Below are 24,960 nucleotides of genomic sequence, written 5' to 3' on the forward strand. Positions count from 1 at the left end.
TTGTTTTGCGAACATATTTGCTGATTATGTTGCAGTCCTCTTTTATGCGTATTTTGCTTTTCTTCTGTCTAGATATCAACGAATGTGTTCTTGGTACGGCCGTCTGTGACCCGGATGCTAACTGCACGAATACAGAGGGGTCATACATTTGCACGTGTAACGAAGGATTAATCGGTGATGGCGTCACTTCCTGCGTGGGTAAGACATTACAGCTTCCTGTCCGCCATTTTGTCTGTTACAGAAGTGGCATTTATCGACCTTATCAACATTACTTTGTGTCTACATATTGATCTATTAAAAAAAAAATGAAGACGGATACAGTCGTATCATAAAGACCGTGTGTCACATATCACTTTTTGGTCTGAGAATAAAGACGTGACAAAGTGTTAGAATCTGAATCAGCCAATTTGGTAGATCTGAGAAAAATTACTGGGAACTGCTATGCATTCAGACTCGCGGAGGAATTATATTGATTTCTTGTCATTTATACATGAACAGATAAAGAGGAGGTGGGATTAAATACCTGTTTAAGAAGATATGAATGCAATGCAAAATATCTGTGAAGATTGATTTTTTCCGCTTTTTAGGATAAGTGTACCATCCATGCATTAACGATTAACTAAACTATAAGCCATTAGTTCTTATTTCTAAATACCTGCCTACTAACATCATGATATCTCTTAGTGAACGTGATAAAGGCAACTCGCTGTCTGGTATCAGTAAGCTTTACTTGATTGCTCCTTAGCTGTCATGATCTGCTGCTATTGTCCGTAGAAATTACAGTGCAAGGTACTTAAGCAGCGGCCTTTGACGTTAGATCGTACATTTGTTATTGTTGTTGTTTTTTGTATTTTGTTAAAGTGACACCAACTTTTCTACTTCGTCCCTTCAATTCCCTCAGAACCGATCTACTTTGACTACGGTATGACGTACGGTGATGATGTCATATCCACTGCGATTGCGACCAAGATCGATGGATACGTGATATCGATACCTCTTCAGAGACGACGACTTTTCCCAGTGGGAGACCAACTCTATCGATACTTTCATGTAAGTCAGTGCGATACCTTCATATAAGTCAGTGGCGCATGTTTGCAAGTTTCTTGCGGCAAGTATACTGAGATGCCGTCGCCTCGGAATGCGCTTCTTCACACCTGGATTAAGCAATCTCTTGTTCAGTGTTGTTTGCGACATTATGATTATAATAGTATGTCGAGAGTCACTGTGAATAGCCATCATTGGTTTCCGGTCTCCTCACTAGAGCGTTCTGCATACAATCAGAAATCGGAATTTCAAAATTATCTTCAGAATCTTAGACAGTCTAGAGTCTTTTGACAAGATAAAAGATATCGATGACTGCGTCGCGTTCTTCCTCAATACGATCTCTAACAGCTTAAGCTCCCTGAGAAATGGTTGGGCAAAATGGACGTTACTATGGAATATGAGACAGAACTTTTGACGAGTACTATATTTCAAATAAAATTCCTATAGTTTCTCCATATCACTGAGACTTTTTTTTTTAATGACTACATTTCACGAATTTGTTGGGGACACCCAAAGTCAGTTTCAACTTTGCAGCAGTTCCCGACAGATCATACATGTCATAACGATTTTTTTTTCGTTGTGTTTCTTCTCTATTATTTCGCTTCAGATCACTAACACAGGTATGGTGGCCTTCAGTAATATAATGAGTGTTGATATGACGGAGTTCGCTCATCCCTCTACGTTCACGGACACGTCGGGACAGCCCGCCGTGGCGGTCTTCGGAATATCTTCCTACACAGGCGAAGCGGACTCTGACGTTTTCTATCAGGTATGTATCACGCGACAGACCACGTGACTCGTTTACTCCAAGATGAAAAAAAGAAAGCATTGCGATTCAAACAGTGACGGACCAGTCTTTCCTGTCCATGTCATTATTGTATCAATGTTGCAGAGCGTACGATGTATATTCACTACCTAAATATAATTTCTATAACTAATTCAATTACTAACGTCGATCACTGCTACGACAGTATTTCAAACCATGATTTTACCGGACATACACTACCCGTGCAGGGTAGACACACACTACCAGACATACACTTCCCCAGCATATTGTCTTTGTGGAAAGTTAATTGTCAAGATATATTATTATATACATTCCCATGTTTTCTACAGATTTACGAGGACACTGATACATCTACCCAGGCACAGACCCTGTTGAGCGGCGTTGCCTCACTCATCAATAATGCTGACACGACTGACACGAGACTCACTACGACTTTCTCTGCGAAGTGGGCGGTGCTTATCACGTGGTCAAATCTGAGACGGTGGGGAACCATGCCTCAATCAGCTGAGGTGAGTAAGATAGTGGTTAGGTAGCTCAGTGGGTATATATGTGCCTTTGAATAGAGTGGCTATGGTTCGGGCGCGGGTTCGAACCAAAGTGAGTCTTAACTGAGCAATGTTGTGTGATAGCTTGCCGTCAACTCTATAATAAAGGCAATTAACCGTCTGCTTGCCACATCACAATACCTGCCCATAGGTTTGTGTGTAATATTTGTGTACATTTGACTCATTGGCACATAAATTCTGTCCCTCCGATTCTGTCCCTCGGACATTCTTGTCCCTCGGATAGGATAGAATGGAGACTCCATGTATGAGTGAACCAAAACACACGCATTAAAGATCCCGCTTTATTAATTATAGCAAAGTGCAGGGTGCATAAACCAGGTAAAGTGGTCCACTCCGAATGTTCACAACTGGACTCCAGGGAAGACCTGCTACTGTAGCTGAATAAAGGCTATCCAACCATCTTGTCAGGTGGAAAAAAAATAAAAGCATCCGTGCTTTGCGAAGAGTACTAGTAGGCCTAGACAGTTTTGATCACATTTTAAATCCTGATCCTGATTGCATTCACTGATCTTGTACACTAAATGCTTCAAACTTTTCGTTTGTTTCTCCCCAGACAAACACATTCCAAGCAGTTCTAACTACAGACGGCATCCGAGGCTTCGCCCTCTTCCAATACCAAGAATTGTCCTTGTTGTGGGATGAGAGCCAACTGACCACCGACGAGTTCCCAATCATCGGCTTCCGGTCAAACCTCGAGTTCTACGACCTCCAGTCAGACAACAGCTACACACGAGCCCAGATGTTCCGACCGGACCAACTCGAAGGAAATATTCCGATTGCCGGCACGGCCGGGAGGAGGAAGCGCGCGACGGAATCGAACGAGCTCGGGAAGTTTGTCTACCGTCTCGATAGGAATGCGGATGATTTCATCAACCCAGCGGAATACTGCGTCAGCTGGTACGACAACACCAGGACTTTGTCCCGAAATACACCGGGGGTGCTGCCCTGCCCCTGCACACGACTGCAGGCTATGAACGACGAGCGGTTCAAGCAGTGTACCCCTTACACATCAGGGTTCGGACTTCCGGAAGTTGACCCGTATCCAGGTATTTTCATTTGCCCTGATTTGCACATTTGTTATTTCATTACCCTAATTATACACCCTGCAAACCATTGATATTAATACCGTTGCCATTGTCGTTGTTATCGACTTCTAATTCTACTGGCAAGTCTGACCAAACATTGCCAAATGTTGGCAGTGCTTCACGAACAGTGTGTTTTTACCGAAACTCTTGGATATGCCCAAGACAGTCGTAGATCAACTGTGAGTTTACGAAGATGGTTCCAGAGCAGCTTATATTGAAAAGAATTTAATGATAACTCGTTGTGAAATATATGCCAAAACCATTAGATTCACTATATTGATCTGATTAGAAGACACCTAGAATATACATGTATTCAATAAATGCTTTCACGCCTATACATTTCAATCGATAGGTTTGATTGAGATGGGACAACACTCCACTGCAATACCTATTTGTAAAGGATCACTGAACAACTGATCTCTTTCCAAAATGCAGGGCGAGATATTATTTGCTATCTTGAAACGAATATCTTGCATTGAGACTTAACTCGTGATCTCTGTCTTCTCCAAACGCCAGATTCCTTGACGAACAGCGACAGTTGTGTGCAACAAGTGTTCCCGGCCATCGACGGCAGCGGCTCCCGCTGCGTCTACTACCGGAACGAGAGTTTGGTGGTGGGCTACAACACCATGTGGGAGAGCAGCCAGATGCAGAGCGTGCTCGTGTCCACGTGGTCCTTCTCGTTCCTCTTTCTACAATGGGGAAGTGAGTCACCTCCATATAACACACTTAGTACTTGTGTTCATTATACCTTGATCTGGGTATGGGAAGAGAATGCCTGAAGACGCGGTAGCATGGGGGGACATGGCTGGTCCAATTAAATCGGTCTTCATTAGCTGTTTACCGGATTACATTCGAAAACCGCGAATAGCGCCCTCAGCCATGGGTCAATGAGTAGCAATCTTTAGATCTGCGATGCAAACGCTAAGGGGATACTAATTAGGCAAGATAAAGTGTTCTTCACATGTGCGAGACAGCTGTTTCCATTGTCAAACCCATGAAGCTGCAAGGTAAATTCAAGGTATTGAGATAAATTCAATAATGTATAAATTCTTCCCCTTAAGTAGAAGCCTGACACGGAAAGGCACAAACAGAAAAAAAAAGCTACAAACAAATAACTACTGCTCTATCTTCTCGTTCATGGCTACGAGAAAACTTTTTAAAGTTGAATCGCCATGAAGCAGTCTCTACATGTATATGCAAGCAATTTCAATGTAGATCTATCAGTGTATTAACCATACTTCCATGTTGTCACAATATACTACATTAAATACATACTTGTAAATGCATATTGTTAAACTAGAGCGTAACCAAAGACTCAAATGGTCTGTGGAAGATGTCACTAATATTGCTGATTGTTTGTTTGTTTGTTTTCTCCACGCTAGTCGACGATGTCTTGCCCAGGTACTACTGTTGTAGTCAATCGGCCGATCCCTACTTCTGCGACCTTTACAACGACAGACGTCCCAGAAGATCATGTAACTCGTACACTCCACCAGGGCTTGGTGAGTTTGCAGAATTTCTTATTCATACGACATATGACACGAAACAAAAGAAATAAAATCGTAGTAATGATTCCAGCAGTGATGAAAATTCCATTTAAACTATAATGATTACATCGTTATTCATCATGTTACGAATTCATCATTGCCGTTATTATCATGAGCAGGAAAAGCATCATTGTTGTTGCTGTAAATGTTATTGCTATCAGCATAAGATATGAAAACAGTGATTTTGAATACACGTTTACACAGCAGGCACAATTTCAAAAAAAAAATCGCATTCATGGCGCACACATTAGAAAGAAGTCTAAGAAATTGTTTGATGAGATTTTTAGATTGCTACTTAATTAATGTTCTGGGTAAATTGATTTGAATCGCTTGTTTTGTTGCTAAATAAATAATACCTATGCCATTTATGTTTAAATATGAACTGTCTAAAAAGGCTTATTTCTGTCGGACTAATACAGTAAAGCAAACCATAAAGAACCAAAATTAAATCACGTACGCTACTTTTGTGAGTTTACAGAGACACGTAAATGTGAAAAATTCCTATAAGGTTCCATGTAGAGCTAAACATTGAACGAGGCTGAACTTTCTCCCTTACTTAGCCTGGGGCCAAGGGGACCCACATATCAGGACGCACGACTCCTTTTCCTACACGTTTAACGGTCTGGGCGAGTACACTATGGTGCGGATCCCATCCACGGGCTTCGAGCTGCAAGGTCGAACGGGAAAGGCGTTTGACAGCGACCTTCAAGTGACGGACACCGGTACTGTGTTTACTGGGTTCGCGGCCGAGTACGGCGTAACTAAGGTATGAAACACGCAACCACAATTGAGCCTCTGGGAGTACCCAGGTTTAAACCAACCTTATTATTCGCTGACACTATGACTGACGCTCAAGTTAGAAATAAGTTTTGTTCATAATTCCATGTTTGACTTAACATACTATTTTATTACTTGAGTATCGAATTTAAGCTTCAAACATGTATGGAAAAAATATCAGGTATGTAAATTCCTGTGATAACATAACGACTGCGCTTTATGTTTCTATAGCCTGCTTTAGTAAGCATCGGATATTAAAATAGAAGGAAAAGAGAAAAAAGGAGGGACTATATAGAATAATCATCTATATCTATCCACACTATTTTTTTTTCTCCACTTCGTCATGTTTGTTATGTATTTCTTATTCATGGTAAAATGGCAAAAATTCCAAAACATAAGTATTGGTTGTGGTATATCTGTTATGATTCCGTAAGTAACCATGCAATATTCTGTCTGAACATCATTGCAAATACTTGGAAACGTCTGTGTATCATGTCTAATACTGTATTGAAACCAGATTAGTGAGAGGATTAACCAATCGGAAGAATCATTCAAGTCGGGATCAGGAGAAACGAATAATTACAAGAAATGTTGCGTGCCGTAATGATAAAGCCCCGAGTGCGTGCCATTCTTATGCCGACTGTTCACTGGTTTTGTGTTGTTTCTTTTGTCATTTGCTTCAGGTCGAGTTCGTGTTAAATTCTGAGCGTGCCAATTTGACGATCATCATTAACGGAACGGAGGAGTTTCTTGCCAATGATCTGCTGGCCTGTGAGTAATGTTGTCATAGCAACCAACAGATTGATGTATTTTCAAAGTCGAGAACCTGCATTTTTTTCTTGAATTGTATCATTCGGGCCCTGTTGCATAAAAAAGAGCAATCAAACATAATGATTATATCATAAAAAATCAAACGTAAGTCAGATATCAGCCAATCAGAATTGAGTATTCAAGGACCTATGTTATGTTATGTTAGATCTCAACCGCTATGCAGCAGTGTCCTTCAGATTTTTTTTTTCAATTTTTACCTTGAATATTGGTAGAGATCGATTTCTTACAAATTTTATTTCCATGTGTCATAGTACTATCTCAATAGAGAGAAAGCAAGCTGCACAATATTTTTTTCTTGTCTAGAGATGGTACGTCAGAAAACATTTGCATTATCGCTATCAGTTCTTATAAACTACTAATTAGAGAATGCATGACTGTGGAGCGTACAAAGATACTTTTACCATTAGTTTCTGCAATGAGCACTGTAATAACGGTACGATCTTCCTCCCTATTTTCTTATCTTACGCTCACCTTACAGCGCCGTTCGTTTCTGGAGATCCGTTGTTTGACTTGCGCTACGACGCCAGCGAAACGAACACCACGGGCGCCCGCTTCATCGCGACATTTCGTGAAGACTTGTCCAGTGCGAACGACGTGTCACTGAACGTGGGCCTAAACCTGAGAATGTTAGACTTTGCCTTCTCGAAGTCTGAGGCCTATGTGAACAGAACGACAGGACTGTACGGTAAGAATGTATGCCCCCCTCCTTATCAACAACTTCGACGCTATCGTCAAAAAGAATTTGGGGATAAAGAGGAATACACAATCACAATTGGCCGGGTCTGTGAAGAGAACAGATTGATGATTATTCAAATATTGAAGTGAAAGTTTATACAAAGTCTATCTTGCAAAGGATCGCCTGCAAAAAAAAAAGAGAAAAAAGTTTACACTCGCAAGACAAAGGATATATTCTTCTACATAATTGAAGGATGCAGGCAAAATGCGGACTGCCTTAGCACCTTTGATGTATTCATTTATTTTATTTATTTATTCAGTCTTTTTTCAACAGGGTAGCCCCATCATTTTTGTTTATCTTTCAAAATTATTTCAAAAAGAATGAAAAAAAAATACGTCCACAGAAGCCATATCCATGTTTGATTGGTGTATTATTGTTCTGCGTCACATTTTTTTTTTTTTTTGCCTGCAGGAATATGGAATGGCGATCCCACCGACGACATAGTGAATCCCAATGGCACGGTGGTTCCGAATGCAATGTCACTCACTGACGAAGAACTTTATACGTACGGTGAACTATGTAAGTAATGTGTTTCGTATTGTCTGAGGGTGGCTCGTGTGATTGTGCTTGTTATTGCACCACAGTTTTTCGTCTTTTTATTTTTTAGATTATGTCTATTACCTTGACCTTATTACCTTATATTTTCTTTTCAGTTGAATTTGTGATATTGTTATCGTATTTTTTTTTTCACAAGAATTTATGTCTTCCCATTTGAGTACATATAGTTTTCTTTCAATGTAGAATAATGTCTTTAATTTGCATGTCAACCAGAACGAATAACCGTGTGTTATAACCTCAAGGAGGTGATTTCTGGTAATCAACACCACACACATCATTCCAATGACAACAGACAATGGCACGGTTGCATCACCACCGAATGTTTAGAAGGAATCGTCCAGAACCAATTTTATTTCTCGAGCGCCATGTGTACGATCTCTTTTTCCCAAGAAACTGTTCATTATACGTGGGATATTCTTCCAACGCATTCATATAAACATTTAATTTGAATATATGCGTATTCATGATGGTAACATGTCTCCCATCTTTCTTTCCTTTTTAATTTTACTAACAGGGCGCGTCAACTCGAGCACGTCGCTCTTCACCTATGGGTCAAACGAGACGTGGGCAACGTACAACCCGACAAGCTTCACGCCCTTGTTCATCGAGTCGCTGAACCAGAGCGTGGCCCTGAACAACCCGGGCTTCTACAGCCAAGCCAAGGCGTCGTGCTCCGGGAGCCAAAACCACCTGTTCGAGGCGTGCATCTACGACGCGCTCGCCACTAATGACGTCACAATTGGAGAGAACACCATCATGATCGGGAACACGCGTGAGCAGGAGGCGCAAGATCTCGGTGAGTACACAGTGGAGTGACTCAGTATACAAAATATGATGCACAGGACAGAGTGGATCGGTGAGAATTGGATGCGCGATTTTGACTTTGAACTGTTTAAACCCATGAGCGCAACGAGCAGGTTTTAGACTGTCTCCAGAATTAAACAAGAGCATCAAATTCTCAGGGATCCATAAAATGGACCTGTGCATCATTCATTTTATAAGATGGGCCGTAGAGTCATGAAATTAAATCTTCTTTTATTACCATTATGCATCCGGTAGACCTACAACATGATACAAGACTTGAGCCATGCGTTCGGATTTTACCGGACGCATGGCTCAGTGTGGGTCAGTAAAAAATTAATGCATGACAATTGACAAATCAGATTGCAGAGATTCTAAAGCCCATTTTGTAATAATTATCAGTTGTTTTGTTTTAATCAGTTTTAGATGAACATGTTGTGATTTTCACAAGGAAAGTAAGCGACAATCTGTTTTCTTTATATGATTGCATATTGCTTTTCATCCACTTTTGAAATATCCAGAGAATTTCCCGCCGATCCTCAACAACATCACAGAGATCAGTAGCGATGCAGATGTCCCTGCCATCAACGTGAACGGCGTTCTCAATTTGATCGTGAATAAGACCTACATGTTCCAGGCTTCGGGAGAAGACGCGAACGGCGATACTATCGAGTACAGTCTGCAGGGAGATGTGCCTCCAGAAGCAGCTATCGATCCCTTGAGTAAGTACCGATAGTACAGAAGTTTTCATCAGTATAGCAACGCAGTGCCAAAGGCAAAATGTCGAACGAGAAATAGGTGGCTGCAGGTACTCTTCTGTATGGTAATCGTGCATAATCACGTGCTTTCTGTAGGAACTGAATGATAATGAAGGGACAGAGCATAACAACAATTCGTTACACCGTTAATCGGTTACGATTGGACAAAATAGCTTGATTTTTTTTTCTCTGTGTCAATATTATTAGAAATCGAATTGACGGAGTTAATGGTGAAAACAAAGATTCATGAAAGCAAAAGACAAAACCAAAGACACAAGTTGATCTGTAAAATGACACCAACAACCATTTTCAGTCGTGCAATATCCTGTCGGTTGGTGTCCATACAATCCACAATGTCTCTGCCCTGTACCTGCCAGTCCTCCGTTCTCTCCTGTGTACCGATATACATGATTATTATTTCTTTTTTTCTACTCCCTCTTATGCTTTCCTATTTACCTTCTCTTCATTTCCTTTTTTCTCCCAAACTGTCTTCCTTTTTGTCCAACTTTGCCTCCTTTAACTCATGTTCCTTGATCCTTTTCTTTTCTCTTTTATTTTTTACTCGTCTTCTTTTCGTCATCCTTTCTGTTGTATCTTTTTTTCCCATCTAAATAATTTCTTTCCCTTAATCATTATCCTTCCACATCTTCCCTTCACTCTTCTCCTCCTCCTCCTTCTCCTTCTCCCCTCCTTCCCTTCCCCTCCCACCCGCACCCCTCCCCACTCCTCCCTTCTCCATCTCCTCCTCCTCCCCCTCCCTACTCTCGCTCTCTCTCTCCTCCTCCTCCTCCTCCTTCACACACTCACAGCCGGTGTGTTCACATACCAACCGTCGGGACTCAGCCAGATCTCGATTGGTATCCTGGCCAGTGATGGCGTGGTATCCCGATTCCTCCAGCTGCTTATCGTCCTCTGCCACTGTGAAAACAACGGAACGTGCGACTTCACCACCATGACCGAGGGCTACAACCTCAACAACGACAAATTCGCCGTAAGATGTCTCTTCGTTTTCTAGTCTTGTATCTTATTTTGTTTTGTTTTGTTTTGTTTTGACTGTCAACATTACATGAACAGAGCTTTATGATGAGCGAGGTAAGCTGTGTGACTGTGATATCTTAAGTATTCGAGTAAATCGTTCAAGGTAAAGGTCAGATCTCTAACGAAAACATAGAAGAGAGAAAGGTAACAAAATGGAATAGAGGAAAGAGTCAAACTTTGAAACAACGGGACACTTCTGCTACCAGTAAAATGTAAGTTTGTGCGAACAATGTCGTTTGTGTTTTTATTCAAAGAAAAAAAAATCAAGAATGTGGTTTATTTCTTCTCACCTCTGTGTAATGGTCACTACTTTTTTTTTTTTTTTTTTTTTTTTTTTTTTTGCCTGATCCAGATCGCACAGTGCGACTGTGCCCAGGGCTGGACTGGTCAGCGGTGCAACAATGACTTTGATTCTTGCGAGCTGAACCCCTGCTACCCGGGTGTCACTTGCATCGACTATCCGGCCCCGAGTATCACCCCTGCTTGCTCCTCCTGTCCGCCGAATCTTGCCGGGGATGGATACCAGTGCTGGGGTAGGTGATGTAGTCAGGCTTCCGTCCCTTTTACCTTGGTAGTTCTCGTCCTATCGCAATCCTCGCGTGTTAAGCCATCTTACGGCTTGTCGCGTACATTGAATTCCCGCTCCCGCTATAGTTAAAAGTGTCCAGAAGCTAGATTGGGGTAGGTAATGTGGTCGCGGTTCTCTTCTGGTGTCCAGAGAAATTACACTTTGTTCGATATCAACTGTGTCAACCTATATAGTATAATAGGTTTATTTTCTAATTTACATGTATGTAGTTCAGTTTATCATGCTCTTTTTTTGTTAACAACAGCGACTGACAAAAGGGAGAAGTTTGTGAATATAGATATAAGGACATTTAGAAGAGTGAAAGGAAGGTGATATGAGGGAGGAGAAATAAAGAAGAACAGTGAAAAGGAGAAGCCAAAACGACGATGAGTAAATACCAGAGCTGTTAAGTCTCCTAGATTAGGAACTAAATACCTCTTAATGCCCTTGGATGCATTATAGATTTTAAGCATTATTTTTGCCCACTTGGAAGGATAATTATATCAAACACACAATTATTTTCCTTATTACTCTTTGGAACTTCACTGCACCTGATGTTTGGATGTTGGTAGCCCTCAAGTACAGCCTAAGATCGTCCCAATGATGACAAAGGCATTCATGTCCGCCTTACTATAAAACTGCACATAAGGACCAGTATTCACCGACTTCTTTCACACTTGTTGTTGCTCCATGTCTTTAGACTTGGATGAGTGTGCCGAAGGTCTTGACGAGTGTGAACAGATCTGCGGCAACACTCTGGGCTCGTACACGTGCAGCTGCCGGGGCGGATATGAGTTGACTCCTAACATGAAAGACTGCATCGGTGAGTGTACAGTTTGCTCCATATGCTCATATATTTTGCATTAACCATTACGAGCACGATATTCTAATAGCAGTCCACCAGTAACATTCTGTGGTGAACACAAGGAACAAGTAAAAGAATATGCTTAATCGAACTCTAACCTAGATAGGGCATGTGCAGGAGAAGGATTTATAAAACGAAAAAGAAAAAAACAGTGCAGAAAATAAGTGTTGACAGTGCAAAGTAATTATGTCGTAAGTTTTGCCGAGAGAAAAAAATTAATCATCCTTGCCACGTGTGCCCTTTTGGTGTTACAGAGACATGAACGCAAACGAATCGCAGTACTTTGCTGGACTTTGCTTAAATAGTATATCTAGTTTTCAAAATCATGAGGCGATGTACACAGATGTATCATGATCACAAATCTGGCCTGATCTTTCTCGAGAAATACCATCCCATCACACAAGCATCACTGGCACGAAAAAACAACAACAACAAACAAACAAACAAGCTTTGTGATACATCTGTGACCAGTCACATTTTCAGCGTTGATATTATGCCCTCTGACAAAACATCCCTTGTATTTTTGTTTGAGTCTTTTGGTTGCTATTTAGATAAGGCCTACAAAATAGCTAATGTAGATGTGAAAAATGCGTGTAAGACATCATTTATTCTCCATATTGAATTCTTCGACCACAGACATCAACGAATGTGACCGTGCAACCGATGACTGCAGTGAGAACGCAGTGTGTAATAATACCATCGGCTCCTACACCTGTAGGTGTAACGACGGGTATCGGCTGACAGCGGACAACAGGACGTGTGTTGGTGAGCTTTTCATCCGTTTTCTGATTTTTGTTCCTTGAATTGTTGTTCCTTCTTTTCCTTTCATATATCTCATTTCATTCTGATTAAGATGATCAAGGTTTACCCTTTCCTGTTTGATAATTAAACTTTGTAACCTTGAAGAAACAGTCTAGCTGGTTTTAATGGAAGTGAATATTTGACAAACCCTTGCTTTTATCCTTAACTAACTTAATGATCCTTAGAAATGTCTCAGTTTAACCAAAAGAGATGCTGTTACACTTTTCATTTCTGTTTCATCGGTGTCTAACTGGACAGGAAACAAGAAAAAAAAATCATTATAAAACCGGCTTTAAATTGCAAAGAAGACACCCCAAATCTGGTAGGAAGAAATTTTATTTGACCGCGGCTGTCTTTGTCTCGTATTCTTCACACCAGACGTCGATGAATGCACGATCGATTTGCCGTGTGACACGAACGCAGACTGTGCCAACGTGGAGGGGTCGTACACCTGTTCCTGTCGCAGTGGATACCAGGGCACCGGCTTGGTCTGCGAAGGTAATTATTTGACTGATGCGCCATCTTAAAGGTTTACTTTTGGCACATAGAGTCGACGCAATTCAGAATCACCTCAATGTACCGGAATCTCCTTAGTTTCGACTTAATGCATTCTCATTGATCTGTACCGCGTTACCATTTACACTACTCATTATAGCGCAATCATACTCGTCTGCATGCGCAAAGCCAAAATACTTGTCAATTGTAGTACTCCTTGCTATTTTCATGTAAACACTTCCCAGTCGTTAAGAGTACTCAGAACAACAAGCAACATGACGTTCGTTGATGCTTGTTCTAATACAGCCGTATATATATATATATATATATATATATATATAGTGCTTATATAGCGCATATCACTACCGTAGTGCCTCTATGCGCTTTAAGGGAGAGGGATGAAAGTAAAAAGAAGAAATGCCGTACTGGTACATTTCTATGTACGTAGGCCTTACAACTGTACCCAAGTATTCATACGTAGAAATCCAGAATAAAACTGTCCTTTTATCTTTAAAACACTTTAAACTTAGCCATGTTATGCATCAAACACACTAGTATTATTTCTGTCAGTTTTGTTCTAACTGACTTAAGCTTTCAAGAAGCGCTCTTCCGGTGAACTGTTTTGGAGATAATGTTTATTGAGAATCCTTGTGCGAAAAGACTCACACGTACAAAACATGAATGTTCCAAAAGTTGTCAATGAGCCGTCACGCCACTGTCTGTGCTTAATCCTTTTCCCTGCTCCAGATATTAACGAGTGTTTCAACCCTATGCTGAACGACTGCGACGAACTGGCAGACTGCGTCAACATCGAAGGTTACTTCATCTGCAACTGTATCACGGGCTACGAGGTGAGACCCCAAATCCTCCTGTTTTCGTGCCGTTTGATATCTTCCAAGAGGTGACATCATGCAGTGGTGCCGATGCGAGTCTCATCACCCTCTATAATGGTTTCACTGATCCATGCAGAGCTGCTAAATTGGAGACATTGTTTCCATTGAGTTTATTTGCGTGATGATTCCCCCCTTAAAAAAAAAAAGAAAAGAAAAGAAAAAGAAAATGTGTCTCACGCGGATGCGAATAACCGCAAAAATATTATTTCCCAGTCATCATTTGGATATAATCAACGTCCACACATTACCGTACCATAACAAAGTATGGATTAATATCGCTAAAATAACCATCTAGAAACACCAGTACCCCATGCTTACAAAGTAATTGAAAGATGAGCCAAAAGAACCGTAGTAAAAGTGTAAACCATGCTTGGCAAGATATGATTTAAATTTTTACTTTCGTCAGGAGAAGCAAGGTTAATGATCCTCTATTCTCATTCGCAGGGAACGGGGCTCAACTGTACCGATCGAAACGAGTGTCTGGAGGGCGTGTCGCAGTGTAGCATGAACGCAGAGTGTGTCAACGTGCCGGGCAGCTTCCAGTGCGGCTGCAACGCCGGCTACACGGGGGACGGCAATACGTGCATAGGTAAGTTGCGGCAGGAATGGTAGTCAAACAGCTGAGTAAATCATGCAGGCCAGCCATCTGGTGCAAGATTTATTTGGAGTCTTGTTACAAATATTATTACTTGACTTAGGCATATCACACTTATTTTTTGACAAAAAATAAAAAAAAAAGATACTCAGGTACAAGTACGCAACATTTTGCATAATACACGAGATGACTTGACAACCACAAACATTTTAAGTTATACGAACGAGATTCCAGCTGATATGGACGAAAAAAAAAAAAAAAACTGTAGTTCATCCTGGCATGCATTCACCTATTTTTTTTCTTCTTTGATAATTGACAAAACGATGGAAAAATTATGCGTTTTCATATCCTTTAAGATTAACTTGGCTGACTACTGTAACATCGTGCGCACTTCTTTGAATGCCAACAATAGAAATGAATGGATTCCAAGGGTTCAGCAGTAACTGACATCAAAATGGAATCAGCCATGCATTCCATGTAATCAGTTGAGACCAGTCATCCATATAATGACTCTTATACCAATATGGCGAGTATACGCAAACGTGCCACTATACCCTATGCTCACAACCGTACTTGAAAGGTACACTATACAACAGAGACACGAGTGATCACGAACGTGGAAACGTACGATAAGGACAAGAGTGAGGTAACCACAAAATCTGCTACCATACAAATCAATATTTGTAGCATGGTATTTGTTACGTCTGGGCAACTAGTAGGAACTCGTATGACTTCGTAGCTTGCACAGTTGCGGAACTGTCAGGTTCATGAGTAAAAGTTAGTCAACCATGATGGTTTGCGCTCTAGCGATTATGTGCTCGTTCCCCATGTAAACCCGATGGATGCTGCAACCAGTCTACGCACTGGTTCAACTGTAGACTCTTCTACGTGTTTGTGTGGAAGCATACACTCAGAAAAATAAAGAGAAAAAAAAAAAACCCGCAAGTGACTTATTGATACTTCATTTAACCATCTAACTGCATTTATACGCAACAGCCGCATACAGTCCGATGGTCATTATATTAAACATTCATTAACAGACCACGCCCACTCCTCTCTTCCATGCCCCCTTTTCACTTTCCAGATTTCGATGAATGCTCCGACTCTGCTTTCAACGACTGCGATGTTAACGCCGAATGTCAGAATGAAGTGGGAAGTTACACGTGTGCCTGTAACACAGGCTTCTCTGGCAACGGAACTTCGTGTTCAGGTATGCGCACACATGTTTCTTTTTTTCTTTCTTCCTTCTTCTAAAACATCTTATAGACCTAATTCATGGAAAAATATAGTTACTTTGTCAATTATACAATTCCTGTCTTTAGCGCGCATTGACAGTAGGTTCACACTGCTATGAAATCCATTCCTAAACGATCATGATGTACCTGAGAAAGTAATGTAATGTCCGTGAGATGTCAGCACTAGTAGACCAATCCCACTGGCTATGCCGTTACCATGGAGACACGTCAAGTAACCATGGTAATCCATGTTTCCTCCCTTGGCAGATATCAATGAGTGTGAGGGTGTCCCCGCCCCGTGCTCTGCTCAAGGATCTTGCACAAACACCGAGGGCACCTATCGGTGTGCCTGTAATGACGGTTACAGTGGCGATGGCTTCGTTTGCCAAGGTGAGTGGAAGGCGGCAATAGTATCATAAACAGACCATCGTATTTTAACGAAATTCTCAGGACCGGCGGTTTTCTTTTGTTATATGTAAATTTTGTTCTAGCCGAACAAGTAAAGTGTATAAATGTGCATAAATCATAAATTTGCGACATAACTTTTGATTTCGTTGTAACGATTGTTGTGTGTGTCTGTAAACATGTTCGTTGTAACATGAGTGCCCTGTAACTGGTACCAATACTAATCATCAACATATCTCACACTTTCCAACGCACACGCACACATAGACATACACTCAGTCACACAACGCAGGCTCAGGCACGTACATACACATCAGCTTTTGGACCACGATTTGAAATTATGCTCAAAATCACGTGAAATTCCATCATTAAGAGCGTCGTGGGTTTATTTTAGAAGAGAAATCACTTTGACACCAGTCACATCTTTAATCCTCGAAACCTAGCCAGTGGTCCAAACGAAGAGAAGAGTATCTCATGTGTAGGAATCTACTCTGAGAAATATGGGTCTAAGCAAAATGGAAAAAAAAAAAGAACTCGTTTTCCGTGGAGAAACAAAGTCACATCAAGTTCTACGTCCGCCCCTCCCCTACTATTTAGTGTAGACATTCACATCAGCATCATAAGTAATTGTCGCTGTTATGCTCGTCTTCTTCACAATTATATAGACATAAACGAGTGTAGCCAGAATATTGATGACTGCACACAGCGCTGTATTAACCTCGAGCCAGGCTACCAGTGTGGATGCGATCCTGGCTTCCAGCTATCCGCCGACAATTCCACGTGTGAAGGTAACCATGGAAACAATTTCATACTCTTTGACGCAATGAGACAGTCCCCTTTTAAAATTCTTGCTTTAAAAGTTCTTTTCTCAAGCAAAGTTGAACAAAATAGAAATTTCATTACATTTGTACAAGATATGACGAAGATCATGTTTTAATGTTCCATGCAAGATGAGGTATTCATCTGTCTGTTGGATGTGAATGCTTTTCAATGAAATTATTCATTATTTCGAATCTGATTTTCAAATATCGGGTTGGCCCATATCACAAGACAACCTCTCATTTCATTGACATCAGAGGGATCAATTTCCTTTGTTGTAGCTTCTCCCTTCGAACATTATTTGGAAACATGTGCTTCGTTCTTCAAATATTTGCAAAAAAAAAAAAATAGTAATAATTCCAGGAGCGGTATGATCTATTATTCCACATACGGAAATCCCCTGCAGTCTGTTTTTAACATAAGATATGAGAGTTAACACTGTTGTAGATAAATAAATAGATAGATAGGTAAATAGATGGAGATAAGGCCTTATCAGACACTATTCTTTTCCGGAATGTTCACATCCCGCAGTGTACACTTAATTCCCCTATCATCGATTTTGGCACCTATATGTTTATATCGAGATTTTGTTGTTGTTAAACCCACTTCCCCCCACAGTTGCTTCGGGCATGGAGTGTGACGTGGCCCTAGACCCCTGCACTGGAGGCGGGATGTGTCTGAACGCCACCGGCCTCATCACCTGCGTCTGTCCTCGTGGCTACAACAACTCCAACGCCACAAACTGTGAAGGTACGGCTTGATATAATTATAGCATCCGTATTCTATGTGCGCAAGCACCAAGCCAATTCTGAGCCGATGAGTCAAACGTGCACAAATTTCACATGCAAACCATATTATATGTAATATGGATTGGTAATTAATATGGCACCGAGAGGCTTAACAATCAACCAATATGTTTCCAGCCTACGCGGAATAGCTACATGTACGTTGAAATGCTAAGCTGTGCATGGGTTTGAAAATTATACAGAAGGCTTACATGATGATTATTATTTTTTTTATCAAGGTAAATTCAAGGAGTGATTTTGTTCTTAAACCATAGTCTTTCTCCTGTTTGTATGTATGTATTTATGAGTATGTATGTATCGATGTGTGAATTTGCGTATGTATGTGTGTAGGCCTATATACATTGTATGTGTATAATAATGTTTATGTGTATGTGCGTACGTATCTGTATTTGTATTTGCCGCATTCCAGAGAGCATGGGGTGATGCTGTGGGGGCACTAAGTTGCCTTTCTTTTGCTAGAAGAGGCCTTGCATAATCATGCAGTCTTATATATTTCTAATAATGTGTCCTTTACATAGCGTTCTGTGTGTGTGTGGATGAGCGCGAACAGTGATGGTGATGATGATGATAATATAACATAACACTAATGATAAGGCAACAAATTGTTCTTATTTTTTATGTACCTTCGTCCCGATTAACAGATATCGACGAGTGTCTAGAAATGACTGATAATTGCGACCCAACCGAGGGGTTGTGCTCCAACACGGAAGGGGGATACACCTGCTCTTGCAACAGTGGCTACACCCTGGGCACAGATCTGCGAAGCTGCTCGGGTATGTGATCTTCGGAAAATCAAAGAAAGAAACAAACAGACGCACGAACCAACAAAGCAACATTCATACAAACAAATAATGAAACAATCAAAACCACACACATAAGCATATACGATATCTGAACTATATATTTGAATGTTTGTTTCAGAATGTCATGAGTACATTAACCTTTGATGATCAAAATCGTTTTTTAAAGTGGATTGTTTTACAGTTTCCCATCCAACTTTCGTCACCGTTGATGATAATGTTTGCAGGAAGAAAGAAAAAGAAAGGTTCACAAAATACTTGTTCATCTTTTCTACATTGTGAAAATTAGCACTGTAAGTCACAATGCTAATGATGGATTTCGTTTTTGTTTTTGTTGTTTGTTTTTTATACGCGTATCATGCAGATATCAATGAGTGTGACTCCGGAAACAATAATTGCTCGATCAACGCTGCGTGTAACAACACGGCTGGAGGATACGAGTGCTCTTGTAATCCGGGCTTCAGTGGAGACGGGACAACATGCTCGAGTAAGAATACCTCTCTTCCCCACTCGTCTTTTTTTTCCACCATAGGTAATGATAGGTTGCAATCTTCAATATTCCGCCGTTGTCGAGCAAGGGATTTTCATGACAACAACGACGACGATGATGATGACGACAACGACAACGACAACAACAAACGAAAACGCTCTCAAAGCCAATGGATTCTTTCTATCAAAATGCATTTGAATAGACAACCGCTAGGTCTTTTGTTTTGAGGTTGTGATCTGGACATGGTCAATCAATGCATTTAGGGTATGACTGAGATAGCTGAGAAAAAACTGTTGTCTATGTAATGAGAAAATCGCTACTCTGAAAACAACAACAAAACAACCCATCTCACCGATGAAATTATGTAGACGATTTTGACAGCGATGTTGCTTGACTTGTACGCCACACAAAGTGTTTGCGTCACCTTAAATCCATTTAGTTCTTTCATCTTGAAACGTTAACTCTCTCAGGCTCATTGGTTTAATTTTACCATTGACATCATTATGCAATGAAGCTACGGATGGAATTGAAATCATTATGTTGAGTCTGTCTGTCTGTCACACCTTCAGATTTCAACGAGTGTGATAGCTCACCGTGCGTGGCCAACTCGGATTGTACCGACACGGAAGGGTCTTATGTCTGCACCTGCTCACCGGGATACGTCGGCGATCAGACCTTCGGGTGTTTCGGTGAGTTTCACGAGAAGTTTCTCCCCGACATGTACGGCTATCGCGAGTGGAGCCTGTAGAAATCGGGTCTCACTGTCTTAGCAGCCGACGTGGAGATGGCTGATCTTTAGTAGTTACAATTTTCAAAAAATGTGCCCTGTCATTTATGTAGGACGACAACGCCGAAATGCACAAGGACTGTCGTCAATTTTATTTGGCTTTTTAATATCCAGAGCCGCCTACTCTCTCGGTGAGTTACGGCCTACCATGCTACCACATAAGCGTATAATAAACCATTTGAAGTTGACTGCAAAATTAACCGAAATTCAATTTCCAATGCAGGTCGATATCAAAATGATTATCATAACACATACTTCACCAGCTGGTCGGAGTGTTCAGATTGCATACAGCGGTATGGAACGCCGTTTTTTTCTTTTAAAATGCAATCCCGTTCTTTGGTTTCTCCTACATACAGATATCAATGAATGTCTGTCGGTTCCATGCGACATCAATGCCGATTGCGTGAACTTTGAGGGTTCCTACAACTGCACTTGTCACTCCGGTTACTATGGTAACGGCACTGCGTGTTATGGTAAGTTCATAAAGTCTAACTGTGTTTGTTTTGTTTGTTTGTTTTTTTACCGCATCGGAGGTAGAAAGAAATAAGAGGCCAGGCCAGCAAAAATAAAAAACCGGGTAGCGTGGTGATACTGTGGAGTCGGAAGTGTAGCCAGGCTGGGATGTATTCGGGAATCCCGTAACGAGTAATCCTGTGTACAGCTTCATCACCGATTCCTTCGTAATACACACACACACACACACAGCCGAAGAGTTTCAATTTTGTAACCGACCGTTACACACATCCATGTCATTATTTTGCATTGAGAATGTATTAAAAAATCCTCTCTTTCTATTGATATTGTCAAATACCACTTTTGCTCTCTGGTGGATGTGCTGGCAAGAAGCATTTAGAAGGATAACATAAATAATCATTACATCACAGACGCTTATCCAAGTGATGCCTGTTGGTACAAATTACCTTTTCTTTCTGCTCATGCGCAAAATGAAACTGCGTGAGAACTGGCTAATTATAGCCATTGTTGCCACCTCCTTACCGATTACGTAATCTCCCACTGTACAGACATCAAGGAATGCGAAGACCCAAATCTGTGCCCAGAAAACAGTTACTGCATGGAGCTCGGGGGCTCGTACACTTGCGTCTGTAACGAAGGCTACATGGGGGACGGAACCGAGCCGTGCGTGGATATCGATGAGTGTTTTCAGAATCCGGAATACTGCCATAATGACGCCATTTGTACCAACTTTCCTGGCAACTACTCGTGCGATTGCATGGTAGGCTACAGTGGAGACGGAGTCAACTGCACAGGTAAGGTGATAGAGGGCGGGCTCCTTTTTAACTTATGTATTCATTTATATCTTCTATTTACTTTATCTATATCACAATCTATGTGTGTTTAAGCATATGTTTACTGTCGTATATTTTTCTTATTTCTAACAGACATGAAAACAGGACAACTATTCTCAGATATATAGTTTTGTTGCGAGGTTATTTTGGAAATCTTTTTGTCTTAATGGGATGAGTTAACCATAGATACTCAAAGTTGTGCCTTTATATCACTCTAGTTTTTCTTGCTTTCGCCACCATTATCAGATGTCAATGAATGCGAGCTGGGGACGATAGACTGTGACGTCAACTCAAACTGCACGAATACCAAAGGTTCCTATACGTGTAACTGTCTGGATGGTTGGTTCGATAGCACCGGAAGTCGTGCGGAAGCTGGCTCGTGTCTAGGTACGTAAAAAGATGTGAAGACTTTTGAAACGTGCATGCTAAAACTGACACAAACTTGCATTTACAGTACACATGCCGCCTCGTGGGCTCAAACGTCATTACCATCGAAAGCTACGGTGAAGCGATAATCCTACTGCATTAAAATAAAAGTGTTATGTAATTCATAATTCAAGTGATCATGAATTAAAATCAACATGAACTGAAAGCATCATAAAAGTCATATCGATTGGGGAAAATATGTTCATATCATACGGGGAAATATTGCACAAAGAAATCAATACAACAGAATTTAGTTTAATTTGATTCGTGACACTGTCTTTAATACTGCGCGTATCCTAAATCTTTGGTGGTGTTATTTTCGTGTGGGGGTTAAATTCTTCAGGATCAACATGCTTCAAGGTGCTGACTTTAAAAAAATAGGACCTAATGATTGACTTGTTTCAAATCGCCTCCCAGGAACAGTATGTGTTCGAAGGAAATTTGCATTTCTCATTGTATATACAATGTATCTATTATGTTTGTTCAAATACAAATACAACTACAAACACACACACAAAAAGCATGGACACACAAGTTTTCTCTGTCTCTTATCCTGACTGCTTCTTTTTTTTTTTTCTGTGACTTTGCAGACGTGGATGAATGCGCACTGCAAGTGGACTCTTGTGGCGCCAATTCCATGTGCGTCAACACGAATGGCAGCTATGAGTGTGTTTGCGACAGTGGTTACATGGCCAGCTCAGCGAGAACATGTGAAGGTCAGTGCTGTGGGATCGCAAGTGCATTTTGTCTGCCTGCTAAACTATATTCTACTCAGAGCTCGTGCGGAATTTGTTTTTGCTTGTGTTGTTGGACTGCCTAGTTGATTTCAGTGATTTCATTGCTGCTGGTAGTCCATGTTATTTTGTGTGAAATGAGTTGAACCATACACAAGAATCGATCAAGGTACTGTAATTAGTATTGATTTTCAACGTACAATATCGATTTATTATTTTTTTTAACCTAAAATATATCACTGTTGTTTCATGAGATCAGAATTGATTGTACCATGCAGTATTAAATTGTTTAGTAGGTTTACACTCTCAGCCTCACCGCTGCCACATACTCGTACGATCGTACGTGTATATGTCTTTATATTGTCATTCTTTAGTTTTGATATCATTATTATCATGTCTCTTCTTGTATCTTGCGACTAGACATTGCTGAATGTTCGCAGACTCCCAATCCCTGCGATGACATCATGAACACTATTTGTCTGGAGGCGGACGGAAGCTATCAGTGCGTGTGTCAGGCGAGCACCTTCAATATCGACGGCATGTGTCAAGGTGGGTGTCCTGGATCACGTGACCGATAACTCCGCGTTGACGTCACAGCTTTCAATCTGTTGAACGCGGAGAGTTTTCTCCTTACTCCGCAGTAGACTGTTTCCAGGGCTACTTTAAGCTGTATTGGAATGTGATGCGCCCTGGCCTGGTAATTGATGTCGATACTGGAAATTTACTCAAATTGACAATGTTGATTATTGTGATATGACTGTGGTTTGAAAATGACATTGGTATGTCGAGGAATGTAAGGGTCTAATCTACATGGTTGGCATTACGATTTACGATCACTGTCTGTTTACTAGGAAATACGCATGCGTCATATTGTAAATTGTCTGCATCAGAATATTTGCAAGAAATGAGTTCTTCTTCACTTCCTTTTTGAGTTAAATTTTGCTTCCAGACGTAATGAAACGGTGCTATTGAACAATGAGCTCTGTATCATTGTGTAATTTTATTCATGTCCCCTCTTGTATGATAAGTAGGACAAAATACAATGACAGCGATATATCGTTTTATCTTAAAGCGGCCCACACTCTCTTCTTGATGGTCGAGTTCGTGGACATCCAGGGCCTGGTGGTCGAGTTCTATTACAGCATAGTCAGCACTGATCAATACCTAGAAGCCCTGGCGAATGATGTGAGTTGCTCGTAGCTTTTTGTTCAAGAGTATAATTTTGTAGCTGGCTCGTTTGTTCTGGTTCATTCTTTATAACTCAGTAGCACACACAGTGGGTGGGTTGTATTAATGCTATGACGTTTTCTGTGTCATCGGTAGTCAAAGCAAACAAATGGGGTTATTACAAAACGGCATGCATTGTATTATGAATACGGTAAAGTAAACTCTATTTTGTTGCTATTGGAGACAATTACATCCTATACCATTTAAGCCGGACTGGCTCATTTCTTTCAACAATGTTCTAAGGTATATAAAGCTATGCTTCGTTTCTGTTTTTCTTGGCTTTTTTAATTGATTGATTTGTCTGTTTTTTTTTTCCTTCTTTTGATGCACATCTGTAATTTTGTACTGATTCATCCATTCTTACATTCTTTATGATTCGAGAAAGGCTGAATAAATTACAGTCAAACCTGGCTTGGCAACCACCTGTCTATAGCGGCCACCTGCCGTATACGACCAGTAAGAACAATTCCCTCCGAGAGAATAAAAAAAAAAAAAACCATGTTAAATATCTTGTCTACGTCTCCCTTGGATGGCCGATATAGACAGGTTCGACTGTATATATCATTTGAAATATAACAAGATTTCTGCAACCCTTCTGTCCTTAGACCATTGTCATCCTGAGGGCATCGACCTTATTCTCCGACGTCTTCGCCGTGTCCGTGCAGCAGATAACTCTGGCAGGGAACGGCACCAGGGCCGAAATCATCTACCGTGTCGACATCCCGCTCAGCAACGACGCGACTGAGGCCGAACTAGCCGAAACATTCGACGACGCCCTGATCGGTACCCGAACTGACATTCTTCCGCCGGACAACCGTGTCTATGTCGAGACCGTCATTGAAGTCGGTAAGATTTTTTTTTTCTAAATTTCCAAGTATTTCGCGTCTTGTCTTATCATGGAGATACGAATGTGCTTTTGTTATTGCTCTACGTTAACAATAAAATACTGTAATATGTATGGTTTCTCTATCATACATTACGTTCGCTAGCCCATCCCCTAAAATCAGAAAGAAAAAAGAGGGGAATACACACGAAACACACAAACCCAGATACATCCAGACAAAAAAAAAAACAACAAAAAAAAAGGCACTTGGTCTAAATCCTAGTCGAACTCGATCCCCACAAAAGATTCCTAGAATGAATGTAAGTAGCCTTAATTCCTGCGTGTTTTGACGT

General features: G+C 40.9%; 1 protein-coding gene across 1 annotated transcript in view; it reads left to right on the plus strand.

The window, feature by feature from the left end:
* The window catches only part of LOC140239658 (uncharacterized), a 55,257-nt gene that overhangs the window by 20,292 nt on the left and 10,005 nt on the right, over positions 1-24,960 (plus strand). The window contains exons 20-53 of the mRNA XM_072319488.1: positions 73-198; positions 902-1,050; positions 1,652-1,813; positions 2,161-2,340; positions 2,951-3,443; positions 3,999-4,187; positions 4,868-4,987; positions 5,593-5,798; positions 6,493-6,580; positions 7,119-7,325; positions 7,788-7,895; positions 8,449-8,730; positions 9,257-9,457; positions 10,303-10,484; positions 10,884-11,064; positions 11,800-11,922; positions 12,601-12,729; positions 13,144-13,263; positions 14,008-14,111; positions 14,598-14,742; positions 15,833-15,958; positions 16,251-16,373; positions 17,054-17,176; positions 17,826-17,957; positions 18,655-18,786; positions 19,178-19,300; positions 19,873-19,992; positions 20,447-20,563; positions 21,113-21,358; positions 21,644-21,784; positions 22,414-22,539; positions 22,978-23,106; positions 23,630-23,742; positions 24,390-24,630. Of these exons, the coding sequence (XP_072175589.1) occupies positions 73-198; positions 902-1,050; positions 1,652-1,813; positions 2,161-2,340; positions 2,951-3,443; positions 3,999-4,187; positions 4,868-4,987; positions 5,593-5,798; positions 6,493-6,580; positions 7,119-7,325; positions 7,788-7,895; positions 8,449-8,730; positions 9,257-9,457; positions 10,303-10,484; positions 10,884-11,064; positions 11,800-11,922; positions 12,601-12,729; positions 13,144-13,263; positions 14,008-14,111; positions 14,598-14,742; positions 15,833-15,958; positions 16,251-16,373; positions 17,054-17,176; positions 17,826-17,957; positions 18,655-18,786; positions 19,178-19,300; positions 19,873-19,992; positions 20,447-20,563; positions 21,113-21,358; positions 21,644-21,784; positions 22,414-22,539; positions 22,978-23,106; positions 23,630-23,742; positions 24,390-24,630 (5,487 nt within the window). The remainder of the gene's footprint in view (positions 1-72; positions 199-901; positions 1,051-1,651; positions 1,814-2,160; positions 2,341-2,950; positions 3,444-3,998; positions 4,188-4,867; positions 4,988-5,592; positions 5,799-6,492; positions 6,581-7,118; positions 7,326-7,787; positions 7,896-8,448; positions 8,731-9,256; positions 9,458-10,302; positions 10,485-10,883; positions 11,065-11,799; positions 11,923-12,600; positions 12,730-13,143; positions 13,264-14,007; positions 14,112-14,597; positions 14,743-15,832; positions 15,959-16,250; positions 16,374-17,053; positions 17,177-17,825; positions 17,958-18,654; positions 18,787-19,177; positions 19,301-19,872; positions 19,993-20,446; positions 20,564-21,112; positions 21,359-21,643; positions 21,785-22,413; positions 22,540-22,977; positions 23,107-23,629; positions 23,743-24,389; positions 24,631-24,960) is intronic.

Source organism: Diadema setosum, chromosome 16 (assembly GCF_964275005.1).
Source record: "Diadema setosum chromosome 16, eeDiaSeto1, whole genome shotgun sequence".
In the NCBI taxonomy this organism is placed as follows: Eukaryota; Metazoa; Echinodermata; class Echinoidea; order Diadematoida; family Diadematidae; genus Diadema; species Diadema setosum.